Source organism: Oncorhynchus mykiss, unplaced genomic scaffold, assembly GCF_013265735.2.
Source record: "Oncorhynchus mykiss isolate Arlee unplaced genomic scaffold, USDA_OmykA_1.1 un_scaffold_195, whole genome shotgun sequence".
In the NCBI taxonomy this organism is placed as follows: domain Eukaryota; kingdom Metazoa; phylum Chordata; class Actinopteri; order Salmoniformes; family Salmonidae; genus Oncorhynchus; species Oncorhynchus mykiss.
Genome location: NW_023493678.1, coordinates 168,819 through 186,880, shown reverse-complemented (window position 1 = coordinate 186,880; position 18,062 = coordinate 168,819). Strand labels below are relative to the sequence as shown.

General features: G+C 43.0%; 2 protein-coding genes across 2 annotated transcripts; both read right to left on the bottom strand.

The window, feature by feature from the left end:
- Positions 1–10,952: 10,952 nt before the first annotated feature.
- On the bottom strand, positions 10,953–13,520 carry LOC110518103. The gene is made up of 4 exons (XM_036972778.1): positions 12,120–13,520; positions 11,643–12,000; positions 11,359–11,437; positions 10,953–11,116 (listed from the first exon to the last, which is right to left on the bottom strand). The coding sequence occupies exons 1-4, from the start codon at positions 12,155–12,157 to the stop codon at positions 10,953–10,955; spliced, it is 639 nt and encodes a 212-aa protein (XP_036828673.1). The 5' UTR covers positions 12,158–13,520.
- A 93-nt stretch (positions 13,521–13,613) lies between these two features.
- On the bottom strand, positions 13,614–17,089 carry LOC118947722. Its single transcript, XM_036972777.1, has 6 exons — positions 16,828–17,089; positions 14,746–14,847; positions 14,559–14,616; positions 14,205–14,352; positions 14,076–14,112; positions 13,614–13,835 (listed from the first exon to the last, which is right to left on the bottom strand). The coding sequence occupies exons 1-6, from the start codon at positions 17,002–17,004 to the stop codon at positions 13,614–13,616; spliced, it is 744 nt and encodes a 247-aa protein (XP_036828672.1). The 5' UTR covers positions 17,005–17,089.
- Positions 17,090–18,062: the final 973 nt, after the last annotated feature.

The following is an 18,062-nucleotide window of genomic DNA, read 5'->3' as shown; positions in this document are numbered from 1 at the left end:
GTCACGCCTTGGGAGTTTTATTGAAGACTTAGTTGTTAGCTATCTGTCTAGTTTTGCATGGGAACGCAACTCAAGGGCAGAATAACGGAAGTGAGTGCTACGGGGCGGTAGTCGTTTAGCTCAGTTACCTTAGCTTTCTTGGGAACAGGAACAATGGTGGCCCTCTTGAAGCATGTGGGAACAGCAGACTGGGATATGGATTGATTGAATATGTCCGTAAACACACCAGCCAGCTGGTCTGCGCATGCTCTGAGGGCGCGGCTGGGGATGCCGTCTGGGCCTGCAGCCTTGCGAGGGTTAACACGTTTAAATGTTTTACTCACCTCGGCTGCAGTGAAGGAGAGTCCGCATGTTTTGGTTGCGGGCCGTGTCAGTGGTACTGTATTGTCCTCAAAGCGGGCAAAAAAGTTATTTAGTCTGCCTGGGAGCAAGACATCCTGGTCCGTGACTGGGCCGGTTTTCTTTTTGTAATCCGTGATTGACTGTAGACCCTGCCACATACCTCTTGTGTCTGAGCCGTTGAATTGCGATTCTACTTTGTCTTTATACTGACGCTTAGCTTGTTTGATTGCGTTGCGGAGGGAATAGCTACACTGTTTGTATTCGGTCATGTTTCCGGTCACCTAGCCCTGATTAAAAGCAGTGGTTCGCGCTTTCAGTTTCACGCGAATGCTGCCATCAATCCACGGTTTCTGGTTTGGGAATGTTTTAATCGTTGCTATGGGAACGACATCTTCAACGCACGTTCTAATGAACTCGCTCACCGAATCAGCATATTCGTCAATGTTGTTGTTAGATGCAGCCTTAGGCAATGTATATTTACAATGTATATTTACGTGGTGCATAACATTATCTCATATCACATGCATGGCAATGTAACGGATGTGAAACGCTAGCTTAGTTAGCGGTGGTTCGCGCTAAATAGTGTTTCAATCGGTGACGTCACTTGCTCTGAGACCTTGAAGTAGTGTGGTTCCCCTTGCTCTGCAAGGGCCGCGGCTTTTGTGGAGCGATGGGTAACGACGCTTCGTGGGTGACTGTTGTTGATGTCTGCAGAGGGCTTTTGTGGAGCGATGGGTAACGATGCTTCGAGGGTGACTGTTGTTGATGTGTGCAGAGGGTCCCTGGTTCGCGCCCGGGTATGGGCGATGGGACGGTCTAAAGTTATACTGTTACAGCAAGACATGATTGATGTAATTAGATGCTCTGGAGAGATCCCACCCTCCTTCCCCAACACATGTAAAATGCTTAGAAACCACCAGAAACCTGTGAAATAGGTCAACAGATGATGTTTTATCTCCTCTCAAGGTCTGTTGATTTACAGTATCTCACAATCAGGAACTGATCCCATGTGATATGTCAAAACAAGTTGATACATGTGTTATCATGGTGCATTGGGTTTGTATTTGTATTTATTGTGGATCCCCTTTAGCTGCAGCAGTTACTCTTCATGGGGTCCAGTAAAATGAAGGCAGTTATACAATTGTAAAAACATTCCCGATACATTCACAACAGATTTCACAAAATCCATGTTCCTGTTTGATTTCGGGGTAGGCTGTCAACAGCACGTACTGTGACACTATGATATATATTCTGATCAAGTCAACAATACCTCTAGGCATATCTGACGTCATGTATTTGATATCTTTATGTGAAGGTTCATGTCCATATTGACATCAGTTCATTGTGTTTGAGGACGGTTCACTGACCAGTTTTCAACGGATACGACTAGACGAGTTTAACAGTTACAGAACAGCTACAGTAGCCTATCAGAACAGCTGCAGTATCAGAGGCGCAGAGCCTTAATTAACGGGCTACACATAATGGCTGACAGCCAGGTAAGGTTCATTTTAGCCTACGTTTAATGAGCTTTACAGTTGTCCTAATCCCATCTTGTTCTAATGGCAAGTCTGCCTTAAGTGCAGAAACTATGGTTGATATTAGAAAATAAGTATGATTGGAAGTTTAGGCAAGTAATTCCAATTGGGGAATTGTTGTGGGATGTTAGCATACCATATTGCGCGTGTAGCATTCATGCCATGGATGATTGTGCAGGCCGGCAGATTGCTACAGGATCCTAGTATCATGTATGTTCTAGGGATCAGATCTGGATGACTTTTCACCTGAACTGCTCATTGGCTGTCCATAATGAGCCCAGCGAGCAGGATGTGTAGCTGGGCTCTGCAATAATTAGCTCCCAGAGCAATTAAAAATAACTATTCTTGTTTTAAAAGCGTCATTACAACTAGCAACATAACGGTCAGCCACCTCTAAGCAGGACTCAGTAGAAATGCTATGTGTTGGATTTGTCCATGTCTCGCTAAATTAACCTCGCTACCATAACAGCCGTGAAGAATTTATACTACAGTTTTAAGGGATCTCTCTGAAGGTTTTAGATGATATTATATGTAATTATAGTGTCGTTATACATAGGCTAGCAGGAAAATCCGCATGAGATATCCATAGAACTGAGCCCTGCTCCATTTCAGCACCATGCCGCGGTCTCAGGTGCTGCCCAGAGGGGAGATGGGACGGTCCCCTGATGCCAAGAAACGTGTCAGCTCTATGCAGCGGACAGCTCCACAGTGCTGAAATAGTTCAAGCCCCCTTGAACATCTGATTTGAAATTATTCTGCAAGAGGTTATAATTTATTGCACGTCCTAGTTTTACAGCTTTGCAACCTCAGAATTATAGCTAATGGATGGCAGCGAGTTACGTTTTTGTATATGGTGATGAATGACGATGCATAAATTAAATGCAAAAACGTGCACTTAGACATATTTTCGTTTGGCAGAACTTTGACAAGCTTTTATTTGTTTTCTAATGACATTGAGAATTCATATAGATATTAGACTTAGGCCTAATTGTGACATCATGTGTGTATGACATCTTTGAAGAATGCTCTGCCTTCAGCCAATCGGAATCGAGTATTCAACAATGCTTTGGCATAATTCAAGGACGTTCATATTCACTTCAGTTGTCTGCCGATGGGTCACTGACGTTTTTTCAAAGGAGGTATTAGTATTTCCTGTAAACAGCCTACAACAATAAGCTACACATCATGTCAGATGACAGCAATGTATGGTTCATTTGCCTATTTTGAGTTTAGAGGAGAAATTACTAACAATATAGTAGGTCACTAACACAGCAATAGGTCTCACTGGTTTGATCCATGGACTGAAATCTGACCACTATTGCCGTTTTGTTTGAAATAGGAGTGAATAAGTTTTTTCATAAAGTCACAACCTAGGACTGATATTGACCTCTTATTTATCCACCAGAGCGTGAAATGGGAGGATCCCCCGGATGACCAAAATAAAGTCGTGGAGAACATGAAGGATGAAACAGACACACATGAGACCAACAAGAACAGGACAGGAGGCAAGGTAAGAAATATGCTGTCCTTTACACATGCTCTGCCTACTTAGGCACAGATCTAGGATTAGTTTACTATCACTAAATCCTAGCCTTAAAGCATTAGGAGGAGACGCTACACTGACCTTAGATCTGCTATTAGACCTATAATCTGTTGTCATGTAGGCTAAACGTAAGTCCAGTGGCTGTGCCAAGAAGACTTCCGTGGAGGAGGACAGCAGCATTGGTGCAGGTCCGAGATTACTTCATGTTGGGTGCAGGTTGTGTTCAAATTCATCAGCACTAATCTGAGAAGATAGTATCTATATAGGTGAAAGCAATATAGTGGAGGCCCGCAGAGAGATGTGCTTTTACCTGTCCAGTGCAATCAAATCCCTAAAGGTGAAGGAAATTAGGGATCAAGTTCAGATTTCTCTTTGCGGTTTCCCAGAGTCTTCTCAGACACCCAGGTGTGGTTTCCGGGAAAGGGGATCTATCATTGAGCAGCAGGAGAAGGAGGCTCAGAGGACTCTAATGCCGTCTCTCAAGATTGGGACATGCTGTGCCCCAATCCTCCTCTCCTTCCTGAGGAGTCTAACTGATGAGCAAGTCCCATGTCTTTTTCCAACGTCACATACAGCTCTGAATTTATAGTCATAGTGCACCTTCTAACCACAAATGGGATTTCAAACATTACACCTAACCCTAAGGTAGTAGTTTTGGAATTGTTAGCTAGATTACTCGTTGGTTATTACTGCATTGTCGGAACTAGAAGCACAAGCATTTCGCTACACTCGCATTAACATCTGCTAACCATGTGTATGTGACAAATAAAATTGGATTTGATTTGACATTACTGTAACCACACCTCTAACTCTTCCTGTAAATCAAGATCAAAATGTCTCATGTACTTGCTAATTGCTTAATTAAATACACTTTTATTTTCCCTAACATGGCTATCTAGTGACTCCACTAACTCAACACCAGTGTGCAGGTAAAATATGTTTCCTTTCTTTTCTTTTCTCTAGCCAATGGAGAGTGATTCAGCATGGCATGAAAATTAACGTAAGTCTCTCCACATAAGGTTCTGGTCAAAAGTTGTGCGCTATATAGGGAATGGTGTCACGGAATTACTTGATTGACAAAAACATTACTCTGTTTGTTGGCCATAGCTCACATTCGAGCAGCTCTCCATGCTGTGTCTGAAGATTGTTAAAGTCGTGACCCAGACAGCCCTCCGCATTCTCCTACCAGCGCTAGCTCGTATCATGGGGGTGAACCTGAGGAGTGGGGCAACCTCCCCAGAATCCCAGTGCTCTCTGACAGGGTCTGAGGATTCCTTAGGCGGTCTGGATGAGAGAGAGAAAACGCTGTTGATCAGTGAGATGAACTACTGGACTAAGGAGAGGAGGAGGAATGGCAGTGCAGGATGCCGCCAAAAATCCACTCGCAGAACCTCATCACCATGCTGTTCGCCTAAGAGGTATGTTCACAGCAATATTTCAACGTAATAATTGCAAGACCTGACCCATACTTATCATAAATGATTAACTTGGAATGCACACCTTGTAGTTTTAAGTTCTGGCCAGAAATGTTGCCACTGGGGGGGATCACGCGGGATCACGTGACCCTTGAACGAGATGGCCGCATGAACTAAGAGCTCCGCACAAGTAGTTTCCAATTCCTAATCTTACCTCCACTCCAAGTTCACACTCATTTAGCTTTAGTAAGAAAAAGTCATGGCGGCTACAAAAGGCGACACTACATGTGACATTTTTACCCGGACTCGAGTATTAGCGACGGAAAAAGCCTCCAAGAAGAAGCTAGCTTCAGAAAAAACTAGCGCCATTAGCCAGGAGCAAGAGAACCCGCTCCCCCACGAGGCACAACGAATGCCAACCTCGCACTCTGTCGAAGACATCCTTTCTGAGTTGAGATCCCAACGTACAGAACTAAACACCAAATTAGATGCCATTAACTCTCAGCTCAGTGCGATAGGGGGCAAGGTGACAATCCTGGAAAACGCTTTGCCTGACATCAACAACAAGATAACCATAAACGCGGGGCGCCTGGACGAGGCAGAGGGGCGAATCCTATCCATGGAAAACTTATTGACAGATGCCATGGAAACAATAGCATATGCTAAAAAGAAAATCGAGCATCTGGAAGAGAAAACAGAGGACCTGGAAAACAGGGGGCGAAGGAATAATTGTGTTCTATTCAATCTGGGCGAAAAAGAAGAGGGAAACATGCCACTGATCCGCTACCTGCAAGACAAACTTCCCGAGTGGCTCCACCTGCCCACCGACAGGCCCATAGAACTCGAGAGAGCTCACCGAGCACTGAGGCCCCCACCAGCAGCCAGACAACCAGTGCGCCCAATCACCATACGTTTCCTGAGATTCACCGACAAGGAACGAGTCCTACAGGCGGCGAAAAACAACACCATCACAGTGGGAAACACCAAACTCGCTTTACACCAGGACCTGTCAGCTGGAATACGCCGAAAGCGCCAAGAATTTGACGAAGTGAAGAATTACTCCATTGACCGAGGCATCTTCAGGGGATTCAAATACCCAAACGAGCTCAGGATTCTTCACCAAGGAGCCTTGCGACACTTCAAAACTCCCGAAGAGGCAAAACGTTTTCTGAAAGACAATCCTGGCCAATGAGAAACAGACCAATGACTAAATGCGATTAATGCCATTACTAAAGGAGGTAAGACGACATATAGCCGATATCCAGAGATCCACCCCCTAAATGTCATTATAGCCGTCCAATTTATATTTATTGTCCTTTAACTGAGAGGGGTGGGCTGTATAGCCTAACTTAGGCCTACTAATGTTTCAGCCTACTTTTATTTCCCTGTTTTTTGTTGTTGTTGCTATTATTACCTGGGGTTCCCTATGTCCCTTGGGGGAGGTATATGTAGGCTGGGCTATTGATTTTTATTTTTCTCCCCTCTTTTACTGTGGTCTGGACGAGGGCAACTGTGTTATTTACTCAATGCGGGGTGGAGAGGATGAGGCATTTCTTTGGTGGGGAGAGGGAGACGTTGTGCGTTGCTAACTGTTCCCGGTTTTTGTTTTATTCGGAACACAGAATTGAGACTGAGCGGGGGGGTAATAGATCCAACGGGATGTGTCGAGTTGTTTGGGAACTCGGCTGGGGTGTTCAGAGATTATTATTTTATGTACACCATTTATTTTCCTTTTATGTGAACGCAGCTGTAATTACTATCCACTTTTACCCAGAGATGACTTGCACTAAAGTTCGATTACTGCTCGATGACGATGACTAGTACCTTAAATCTATTGACATGGAACTGCCATGGTCTAGGGCATGCAATAAAACGAAAAAAGATACTATGTGCTCTAAAAAAGGAAAAAGCAGACATTGCGCTATTACAAGAGACACACCTCTGTGATGCTGAACATGCCAAACTCCGCAGAGCTTGGGTGGGACAGGTGTATTTCTCATCTTTCAAATCAAACAGTAGAGGCACAGCCATACTTATCCATAAAAATGTTCCATTCATAATTGACAAAAACATATCTGATCCGGAGGGGAGATTTATTTTGATAACTGGGTCACTATATGGTCAACCAATTACTATATTAAACATATACGCCCCTAACACAGATACTCCTGCCTTCATGTCAAAAATCATAACCCTGTTCAATGAGCATTATGTCTCCTTTGGCGTGGTGGCTGGAGATTTTAATTGTACCCTTAACCCAACCCTAGACAAATCATCTCAAGTCCCCACCACAAATCCTAGATCTGCAAAGATGTTGAACTCTCTTACTAAAGAGATGGGACTGATAGATATCTGGAGAGAGAATAATAGCTCATCTATGGACTATACATACTACTGTAATGTCCATAACACCTACTCCCGTATAGATTACATTTTTATCCCAAAGAGTTTCATAAATTCAGCCACATGTACAATCGGACCCATAGCACTTTCAGATCACGCCTTTGTCCACCTCTGCTTTGACCTCTGCAAAAACATCCCGAGGTCAAAGAGCTGGAAATGCTATGCTATCAAATGACGAGTTCCATACATTGGTAACTACATGGATAGACAACTACACACAAGACAATAAAGACTCTCCTGTTTCTCCGGCCACAATGTGGGACGCTGCTAAAGCCACACTAAGAGGCCATCTAATTGCATAGGCTTCCTCTAAGAAAAAAGCAATGGAAGCACACAGGCTAGATCTTGAGAGGGAGCTGGAATGCTGTGAAAAAATACATAAACAATCCCTAGACAGCACCTCCTGGAGTCATCTTAAAGCAGCCAAAGCCAAACTGAATTTGGACTACACTCGGGAGATAAAAAAAAAGTTTTCTTTACTAAACAGAAATACCATGAGTATAGCAATAGGCCCAGTAGATTACTTGCTTACCAATTAAAAAAGGAGCAGTCAGAGCGTACAATCATGGCTATCCGAACAGCAGAGGACGAGGTCACATATGACCCAAAAAAGATCAATTTAACTTTTCATGATTTTTACTGCAAACTATATACCTCTGAGAGAAAACACACAGAGGCAGAACTCCACTCTTTCCTAGAGGGAATCTCGCTACCTAAACTATCAGAGACCGACCAGGAAGATCTCAACTCCCCCTTCACTCCTGAGGAGATCCTGGAGGCAATTACCTCCATGCCACCTAATAAGTCCCCAGGCCCAGATGGATTCCCCAGAGAGTTCTACAAAGCTTTTTGGCCCCAGCTCAGCCCTATCTTCATGCCAATGCTGGAGGATTTTTGCAAAAACGGAGTTCTCCCAGACTCAATGCACACAGCTCGCATTACAGTGTTGCTAAAAAAGGACAAGGACCCCCTATCCTGCTCGTCCTTCCAGCCCATAAGCTTGTTGGATTTCGACTATAAAATAATTACCAAATTGCTCGCCAAAAGACTAAACACTCTTCTTCCCAAAATAATAAAAGCGGACCATACTGGATTTATTAGAGACAGATACTCTTCTGATAACATTCGCCGTCTTTTTGATATTATTGATCAAGTAAACGCACAAAAGACCCCTGTCCTGCTGGCTTCACTGGATGCTGAGAAGGCGTTTGACAGGATGGAGTGGAGCTTTCTGTTTTCAGTCTTCAGAAAAGTTCAATATGGGCCCAAATTTTATTAAATGGATCAAATCACTATACTCTCATCCAAATGCCATGGTGACTACTAATGGACTGAACTCTGACAGATTCCCTCTGGAACGGGGCACAAGACAAGGGTGCTCGCCGTCCCCGCTGCTCTACTTGTTGGGGGCGAAGCCTCTGGCAGAGCTGATAAGGAGCAATCCCAAGTATTATGGGTGTTTCTGCAGGTGGCCTGCAGCACAAGATTTCGCTTTACGCGGATGATGTCTTGCTCTACATATCCAACCCTGAGAAATCCCTCCCTCTCATTTTAGACACAATTGCTCAATATGGCAAGTTTTCAGGTTATAAGATTAATTTTAACAAATCCACTGTCTGCCCTCTCAATATTACACTCACCAGCTCTATGAAGACACTTTGTCTTTTCCAATGGAAAACACACGGGTTTCAATACCTCGGGATCTTCATAACACCAGATCTGAATAGCCTTTTTAAGGAAAATTATCTTCCACTCCTGGATCGAATCAAGAACGATCTCCAAACCTGGATCTCCCTCCCAATTAGCTTAGTAGGAAGAATTAATGTAATCCGTATGAACGTCCTCCCTAGACTAAACTACTTATTTCAGATGCTCCCATGCTATCTCCCAGTTTCCTTCTTCAAAACAACTAACCAAAGCATCACCAAATTTATATGGGGCAATAAAAAACCTAGGATCAAGTTTTCCACTTTATCAAAACCTGAATCTAAAGGTGGTCTTGCCCTTCCCTCCCTTCAACTGTACTACTGGTCTGCCCAAATCCGCAACATACTAACATGGATCACAAACAGACAAGAGTCAACGTGGATTCAGATAGAAGCCCAATCCTGTGGTTCATTGCCCTTAAGCTCAATTATATTCATTAATAACTTTAGTGAAGTGGGCAACATAGCCAAAACCTTTGCGATTTACAGCACCCTACTAGCGTGGAGGGACTGTAAGAAATACCTGGGCATTTCCTCCCAAATATGTTCTCACTCGCCTATAGTAGGCAACCCAGACTTGCCAAAAGCCCTGAGGGATGCCAACTTTAATCTTTGGCATACTCTAGGAATCAGGACCTTTTCAGACCTATTTCATCAGAAAACCACTACACTGAAATCCTTTCAAGAGCTCTGCAGTGAATTCGATGTGCCAAGATCCCATTTATTTTAAATATCTTCAAATTAGACATGTCATTTACCTCCAAGAGGAGGTTTAGAACTCAGTTGAATGAAGTTGAAACCCTTCTTGTCACAGCACAATCCATTAAAGGCAAAATATCTTACATCTATAGACTCCTTTCTGAGAAAGGAAGCTCCTCCTTTACTCCTTTGAAAATAATCTGGGAAAAGGACCTTGGTCTGACTATCAGTGATGAGTTATGGGCGGAGGTTTGCGACAGGGTATACTGCTCCTCTACCAGTGTAAAAATGAAAGAATCTAATTACAAATTTTTGTACAAATTTTATTATACTCCTTTGAGACTCCATAGAATGAAAACAGATATGTCTCCTAACTGTAAAAGATGTACCTCTGAAAGTGGAATCTATATGCATGTATTTTGGAGCTGTAAGGAGATTGCCAGATTCTGGCAATCTGTACATACTGCTGCACAGAAAATACTAGATGTACAGTTTGATATGACCCCGTGTATCTATCGTCTTAATGCCCAGCAGGACTTTGTTCTTGATCCTGACAGAGAAAATTTGCTTATGACTATTACATACTTTGCTAAGAAATGTATTATTCTATTGTGGGCCTCTAATACCCCTCCTACATTTAAAATGTGGATTGACCAGATTGTTGACTTTCTTCCTCTTGAAAAGCTCACTTATGACCTCCACAAGAGACAGCCCAAGTTTGATAGACTCTGGTCTCCACTATTCAACTATATTTCAAACTGGACAGAGTGAACGGGGTGACTAGGGAAATGCGCAGATACATGTTGTGTAAGGTACTGTAAAACCTAAAAACGAATTATTGGCCCGTCGTCTCAGCGAATGCTTGAAATAGCTGATAAGAACCTTGATAGTGCTGCTGCAAGTGTTATGTTTTTTTTTCTTTCTTTTGTGTGTTTTTATTTTAATTTAGTTTTTGAGTACGTTTGCGTAGGTGTGTGTATGTATGTACGTATGTATATATATATATGTACCAAGGAAAATATATTGATTAAGAAAAATAAATGCTTTTATTTGACTTTATCATTCATTTTAATTGTATTTTTATTTTTTCAAAAGTATTATTTTTTTATTTTTTATTTTTTTAAAGCCTGTCACATCTGTGAATGTGGAATGTGTTCTGTTGGTTGATTGAAAAACAAGAAAACTTAATAAAACTTTAAATTGAAAAGAAAAAAAAGACCAGTGTTGTAATCTGGTCTGTTAACGGGAGCACATATGAAGACAAAGGCCAATTTAATGCAATGAATGACGTTTAATAAATTGTCTTAAGTTACTTGGTCTTTAAGGACTGTTTGAAGGGCTTGAACAGGCCTTTGGAGATGACAGAAAACATCCTGACGAGAAGTGGACATTTGTGAGGCGTCTCCTGTTGGGAGCTGGCGGGGAGATCCTTTGGCAGTGCAGACATGGCAGCATGTGGCACTATGCTGGGCACTACAGAAGAGAGAGAGAGTTGACATGCACTTTAATTTAGAAATGATGTAATGTATGTTACAACTCAACATAACTGACACTGATAAATGAGAACCAACAGCTTGAGTTTTGGAGAATATAATTACTTTTACATAAGAGATGACTACTGATTGCGTATATAACCTTTGTAAGGTTATTTTGAAGTGGCATTTCTTTGTACACCAATATCTCAAACAGACTGTTGTCCTGTTGTGTGAACTTACGCATGCCATCTTCAGCAGTGGTCTGTACTTGTTCTGATTCAGAGCGGTGGGAATCCTTCTTGTTCCCCTTCTTGAATAGCTAAGTATTTAAAGAGAAAAACATGTTTTAAAAAATGTCACAGCTGACCAACCTCATGATGATAACAATCACACCTACCACACCAGCACAACAACATTTATGATTGGTTTTGGAATGAACGGATGGTTTTATATTTTTTACACTGAATAGCATTGTTTACTCACATTATCTCCCACAACTGTTCATTTAAATACGTTTGCTGTACCTTTAAGTTGCTTGTCAGCCTGACCAGCCTTTGTAGAAAATATAGTTTCCCGCTGCTAGCCCTCACATCCTCAGCCAGTGGAAGAGCCTTAGGCCCGGTGGTTTTGACTGATGTTCTTGAGGCTGCCCTCAATGCCTCATTACATCTGTGGAGAAGCGCTTCACTCAAAGACTTGACAAGAATCCTATCAAATGAAGAGTCCTGAGTCGACACGGCCTGTTGGAGGATTTTCTCCGAGCCAAACTCCTCCAACAGATTTTTATAGACGACTCTGTAGACTTTATGAATCCTCAAGTTCTCTGGATAGGCTTGTGTCTCAGAGCAGCCTGACCATGCACAGAAGACCTCCATAACTTTAGGGATCAGGTCTTGTGACTTGCGTGTGACGTCAACTGGGTAATCTTCTGCTGGGGTTTGGATTTCTGTTAGAATTCTCATTACTAACATGCTGATGAGGCCGGTGACGTCATCATCACTGCCCAAGTTATCAGAGGATGGGGTTGGAAGTGTGACATCTTTGACCATGTCTGGGCTGGTTGACATATCGTCCCTGACAATGTTTTGAGCTACACCAGAATGACTGGTGGTATCCACTTCCTCTCCATCAATGTTGGCCTTCAAGATTTGTGCTGCATTGGAGGTCTCGCTTGTTGCCATAATGGTGCCAGAAGGAGACAGCCGAGGGGAGGACTTGCCACTCAATAGATTGCCTACATCAGATATAGTGGGTTCAGATGTTTGGAGAGATTCAGTTGGAGAGGATCCTCTACTTTCTGCATCAGAATCCACAGAGTACATGACCTGGCTTACCATAACTTTGGTAAAGAGACTGACTGTGTCACTAAATACTGATGAAGAAGAAGAAGAGCATGAAATTCTATCTTCAGACACTCTAGCCAACACCTTGGCCCCCTGAGCCAAACTCATTGAAGTTGAATAGGGCACAAAACTAGGAAGCAGGAGGCACTTAACAGACTCCTCTACAAACAGCTGAACCAGCTCGTAAGTTGTGGGCTTCCCCACCTTGTCATTCCTCTTCAGCTTCGAAAGGATGGTATCAGATGCACTCTTTCCAGCCGCCACTGTCAGTCCCAGAGGGGTCAAGTTGCTATCGGAAATTATGCGGTTGACTTGGTGACTGAGATCACGGGAGAGAGCACCAATCCTACCCTGAGATATGAGCTCCTCCAGTCTAGCTATTGGATCTGTTAGATCAGGGTGAGATGTAACCTGCCCTTCTGCCTCTGGATATACCTTCTTCATGATGGTATCGGCTATGGCAAACATGCTTGTTCTGGCATCACACACCATTGTTTTTGGCTTAGTAGATTCGCTCATGTCAATGACTGAGCATCTTACAATGGGCTGAGCAGTACTCTCGGGTAACTCAGAAGGAATGGGAGTGCAAATTCCCACTCTGTCTTCTGTGATTTGGCAGTTGAGAATGACAACGAGGAGGAAGACCGCAGTGACTCTTGATAGACCAATTCCTCGCCACATTCGCTGCTTATCTTCTCAATGTTCTCCAGCATAGTTCCAACCACTTTATCTATTTGTGAAAGCTGTCCTGCAGCCACCATTTGGTCAGATTTTGACAGTTGCTCCTGGACACTGCTGATGATACTGTCCTCTGGCATTCCCAGGTGGACTTTCAGTGAGGTCTGGGAACTTTAAAATGAACAAGCAAAGCATGTTAATTGCTGTCTGAAGTTGGAAAATCGATATATTAGTGCTAACAAATCTAACAAGCATTATAATTGAGTATTCTAAATGTAATTTATATGTGTGCATTAGATATTGCAAAACACACCTGTTAGAAAGCTGGAAAATATTGAAATGGGGAAATTATTGTTCATCAGTTTGAGGGTTAGGATTAACTGCACAAACACACACACACACATTATGGGGAACATACAGTACCTCTTGGAAGAGGGTGTGCTAGACCTTGGTCGGAGAGCCCTGCCGCCACAGTTACTTCGCCAAATATTTAACTTCCTGGATGAGCTCCAGTATTTTTTGCTCAAAGGCAGTGAAGGATCTTGCACTGCCACCCCTCTTGAGTGAGTCAGAGTTGTCATAAAAGCCCGTCACCCCTAGAATGCGGGCCAGCGCCGGCAGCAGGATCTGCAGGGTGGTCTGTGCAATGAAGTTGACAATGGTCTTGCACAATTTTGCAAGCTGTTCCTTTGTCATCTGCATTGCACAAACAAAACAGAACACAGCAGGTTTGGCAATGAAACTGATGTAAAGTATTCTAGATTGAACAGAATGCATTTCACCAACATCGTTTTCCTTATCTGTGACTGAATTCAAAGTTGGATGAAGTATGACAGATTAATGAACGTAATAGCAGAATAGAACTATGGTTAATTCCTCTCTTGATTCAACACAACATTCCCAAATCAAAGGTCAAAGGCTGATGGAGAAACTTACAGGTTTTTTAAATCCTTTATAGATCACTTGCCATTGCCTAGATAAGAAAAAAGAAATGTGTTTTACTTACTTTTTATTTCCTTCTGCACAAAATATGTGAGGCTAGAGCAAAACATGGTTCTAACATACTCATCAGTAAGATTGCGCATGAATGAGATGAGGATTGGGTAGCAGTCCTCCATCTCATCTTTGTTGCCTGGGCCGAATGCAGCCTTAAGAGCATTCTTCTCCAAGAGCTCAATAACAGATCCTCTGTCCGGGTGTTTATTCCTCAATCCTAAATATGTTATTACCGTATAGGACAATTCAGGATAAGTCAGACGCTTTTCTCTTAATACAATACTTTGATAAAATTGCTACAATAGGACTATTGAATAAAACTATCCATGCAACATTTCTTACTGACTACAGTTTCTAACATGACCTTTATCTATGATATGCAGGTTTAGAGAACCAACATACTACAGAGGGAAAATCTATGACCTGCATCCGTATCAGTGCCCTGCTCCCCTGACTTCTTGGCACTACTTTTCCTCTTCGCCTTGGATAGAATATAATAGAATAGATTCCAGATCACAAATAATAGACATGTTACATCAGGTCAATGCAGCTATTGTGACAATTGAGTGTTACTAGTCTAGTAGTTGCCCTGTCACTCCTCCCATTTTACCTTTCCTGTCTTCTTGGGCTCCTTCTTGAGCTGGGCCACTGGTTCTTCCTCAACAACCTCCCTCCCCTCCCTCGGGGGATCATCATCATCTCTCTGTACTACCTGAAGGACATAGGAATTTCATGTCAATGTCAGATTAGATTCTTGCAAAGGACATCATAGAGCTACAGCCATATCAGAGCTAAACTGGTGATTGACTTAATAGAGAGAATTAGACATTTGTTTTGCAATAGCCTATGTTATCTTAAATGACGTTTTCCTTAGTTACATTCCCAAATATTTAGTGTCATTTAACCTACCTTTTCTTCATCCATAATAGCATACAGTATTTTTTATATCTCGAAAAACTTGTCCTTATCTGTGTTGTTTTCACTCATGTTGAGTTTACTGAGGACAATATTGCAGCCACTGACGAATTAAGAACTTCATACCACGTCATGGAATGTTAGACCTTTATGCACATTCCCATTCTCTCATTAATATTGGGGGGGAAATATATTGATCAGATTACACACTTTCCCCATCAACCGTTTTCGAAACAGCTAGGCCCACATTGAAATCTGTTCACTAAGCACTGCGACTCAGTAGGTCAAAACAGAAATAAACCTAGTCTAATTTCGTGTCGACCTCTTTTGGATGTATTTCGGTACCCCATTTAGTGAGCCAGTTGATTGATCTATTCCTTATAGTGCATTCCTTAAAAGTAGGCCTACATTAGGGAATAAGGTGCTATTTGGTAGCATATTACTCTCTAGCCCATGCCTCCACCAATGATTTTAGATTTGTAGGAAGAAGCGAACGAGTGTACACTTCAGGAGAAGGAGATATTATTGGACTGTATCCCTAGGCTATAGCCAGGCCTAAACCAAGTAGCCTTGAGTACGATCCCAAAAGCTTGGATTGCCAAAGGCCTATCAGAGCTAAATTGGTGATAACAACTTTAAACTTACTGTAAAACATGTTCTACCTTCCCCTATATTTCACTTACCTTTTCTTCCACCATAGCTAATTGTATATGGGGGCGACAGGGTAGCCTAGTGGTTAGAGCGTTGGACTAGTAACCGGAAGGTTGCGAGTTCAAACCCCCGAGCTGACAAGGTACAAATCTGTCGTTCTGCCCCTGAACAGGCAGTTAACCCACTGTTCCCAGGCCGTCATTGAAAATAAGAATTTGTTCTTAACTGACTTGCCTGGTTAAATAAAGGTAAAATAAAATAAATATCCCGAAAAGCATGTCATTGACTGTTTTGGCTTTGCTACTTTCATGTCGAGTTATGATAAAAGAGCATTTTTGCAGACGCAGACTTAGTTAGTCGGGGACGTCATGGACTGAAGGCAGTAGAGGTTAATTGGTTTTAAGAAATGTTTATATGTCGCCCTCTTGTGGAATTATTTAGGTACAACAACGTGTTGTGTAGGATCCAAATTATTGTTTTCTCCTCATCCCTGTGTTACGTCCTATTATCAGTCATAAACAGAGAGCAATACACTTTAATAGTAAAGAGGTAACACTCTGCTTCACCCAATGTGATACGGTATCGCTATTATTTTTTATTTTATTTTATTTTAGAACACATTCAAGACCCTCCAGAAGCTAACTAGCTAATTAGCTAAAAGCTATTTAGTCATAGTTAGCCAATGCTAGCGGCTTTTACCTTCTGCACAGATACCAGCCCTGTTCTTAGCCTGGATAATACTCGCCAGTCTACTAGTATCGGACTGTCTCTCCACAACAACGCCGGATTCCTGCCGTAATCCCTGGACCACTACTTCTGATCTTCACAGCTAGATCACAGCTTGCAGCTAACTAGCTCACAGCTAGCTTGCACTTATCGTGGCATCCAGTACCGAAGCTATCCCTGAGGCCCACCTCCCGGCCTACTCAGCTGTTCTCCCGAACCCTACTCATACACGGCTAGAGCCCAATACTCCACCTGATCCTTGCTGTAAACTATGGACCTTGGCACCGGTTCATCGCTGCTACCGATTGGCTATAGTGGATGACGCCACTGCCACGAAGGTAGCACCAGTTAGCCGTGAGCCAGGCGCATCTCCCTGCTAGCATTCTAAATTCTACAATACCTCTTTCGCCATCTGGCTTGGATTCTCTGTCGACACGGCCCCCCGCCGCACCACCACAACTGGTCTGCCGACGAATACTCCATCCGCTGTGCCTTCAACCGGCCTCCGTCGGAGGGCTACTAACTTTAAACGCAGTGTAGCCCGCGTGCTAGCGTAATGGCGCCTTCCCTGTACCATCTACTGCTGCCTTCTGGACACTGTTATCACTTGGCTACATAGCTGATGCCTGCTGGACTGTCGATTAATCACGGTACTCCATTCTGTTTATTTATTTTTTATCTGTCGGCCCCAGCCAGCCGCGATCTCAGGCTCTGTGTGTCATCGCCATTTTACCTGCTGTTGTTGTGTTAGCTGATTAGCTGTTGTTGTCTCACCTGTTGTTTTAGCTAGCTCTCCCAATCAACACCTGCGATTACTTTATGCCTCGCTGTATGTCTCTCTCAAATGTCAATATGCCTTGTATACTGTTGTTCAGGTTAGTTATCATTGTTTTGGTTTACAATGGAGCCCCTAGTTCCACTATTCATACCTCTGATATCTCCTTTGTACCACCTCCCACACATGCGGTGACCTCTATGAGGTTTCTGTGTTTTACACTATAGCCATTACCATATGTGTATTCCCAGCAGCTCTGGCCATCTGAGGGAGCTCTTAATCACCCCAGACATCAGCAGTGCCACTGCATTCCCACTGCAGTACTTGATGGACTCCAGCAAAGATAATGGCATCTGTTTTGTCACCATACTGGTGATAAGTTTTCTATCGGAGATCAGACCTTCAGCCCTAGATGGACCATCCCAACAGGCAGCAGATCTGACAGAAACATCTCAGCAACTCATCAGACTAGTCCTGTCTGAGTTCTGTCTGCATCCAGATTCTCCAGGACACAGGCATATTCCCAGAACCTGAACATCCAAAGGGTTCAGAGGTGTACATAAAACACTCATGGAGGAGTTTGGCTCTTATAAAACCCTGCAAGCAGCTATTTCCTCCCAGGACCCTGCATTTGACAGAGTCCTGGTAAAGTCCTTGACCCAGAAGCTGGTACAGGGATGCAAGGAGGCGTCAAGACCAGCTTCTGCTGCAACAAACCCATCAGACCAGGCTGAGACAGAGAGGGGGGCTGAGCAGAAAGCATGAAGGAGCTTCCTTTGCTTTTCAATGACCAAACTCAGGATCAACTTCAAGTATAGCAGGGAGTTAGCATTTGTTTTTTGTTCCAGTTAGGTGCTGAT